The sequence below is a fragment of the Carcharodon carcharias genome, chromosome 5 (assembly GCF_017639515.1).
Source record: "Carcharodon carcharias isolate sCarCar2 chromosome 5, sCarCar2.pri, whole genome shotgun sequence".
Lineage (NCBI taxonomy): Eukaryota > Metazoa > Chordata > Chondrichthyes > Lamniformes > Lamnidae > Carcharodon > Carcharodon carcharias.
In genome coordinates, this window is record NC_054471.1 from 178,123,821 (window position 1) to 178,124,928 (window position 1,108).

Genomic DNA, 1,108 nt, shown 5'->3' on the forward strand with positions numbered 1-1,108 from the left:
TGCTATAATGCCACAGTTTCAAGATTCTCATCTTTATGGCTCCTGTGAAGTGCCTTGAGAATTTTTACTACAATAAGGACACTTTATAAATAGTTGCGTCTGTTCATTTAATATCCCAACTTTGTGTTTGAACTTTGCTTTTTCTCCATCTTCCTGTGTCCTCGTGCTTCACAGTTTACCATGTATCTCTGCACTTCTCTTTTCCTCCTGCTGTAAAAATAAATCTGTATAATATCAGTGCCAGTCATGGCAGTATGGCTTCTGGAGTGCCAGCATAATGTATTTTTTTAAAACTTTCCGAACCATAGCTTTACTTGTTGTGTAGGTAATTTGTGCAGTGCTGGAGGAAGCCATTGTGGAACGTCTGGACTTTGGGGTGGTCTCTTCACAAAATCCATTCCTGAATCGGCGATACACCACCTTCAGGTACCTCATGCAGCCTGTACCAGTTGTGGTTCTCCATTTGGCCTGAGCACTCCAGTAATACTTTCTCTTTCTCTTGGCAGGGTAGGCACATTTACCGCAGGTCGGTTTCTGCAGGTGAATTGCTTTAGCCCCACATCGCCGGCAAAGAGTGTGGGTCTTGTTCCGCCTCTTACCAAATGACGATGGTCCCTTCATCATTTTCACTGCTGCAGAATGGGTTTTGGGCCCCGCTCAAATAGATTCAGGTGAGTTGAATATAAAGGGGTGGTTGACAGCAGCAGCAAAGGTCAGGAGTGATGGGCAACAAATATGACCTTAATTCATACCAGATCTCAAAGGCTGTGTCCAATACGATTCAGGTATATTGTATGGAAATCTATTTCTATTTTATATCATCCTGATTGATAGTATAGTATAAAGTCTGGAATATAAAACAGGATCTGCAGCTCACTCATTCTATTGATTATGTACAATCGGTCCTCCCTTAGACTTCACCCAACTTATAGGTTGAAACTACTCTGAGTATATTTGTAATAAATGGGTAGATGCATTCCTGTGAAATTTACTGAATAACGTAAATGTTTGAATCAATGCATTAAAATAGCCCACAAAGGGATTTCATGTTAATATTTTTATTATAAAATCCTACAGAAATCAAACCTCGAGTCTCCCAAGAGAAAGA

At 40.3% G+C, this 1,108-nt stretch overlaps 1 protein-coding gene across 1 annotated transcript; it reads right to left on the reverse strand.

Annotated features, from left to right (window-relative positions):
• Nucleotides 1-234: 234 nt before the first annotated feature.
• On the reverse strand, nucleotides 235-624 carry LOC121277788 (60S ribosomal protein L37-like). Its single transcript, XM_041187424.1, has one exon. The coding sequence runs from the start codon at nucleotides 622-624 to the stop codon at nucleotides 235-237; it is 390 nt and encodes a 129-aa protein (XP_041043358.1).
• Nucleotides 625-1,108: the final 484 nt, after the last annotated feature.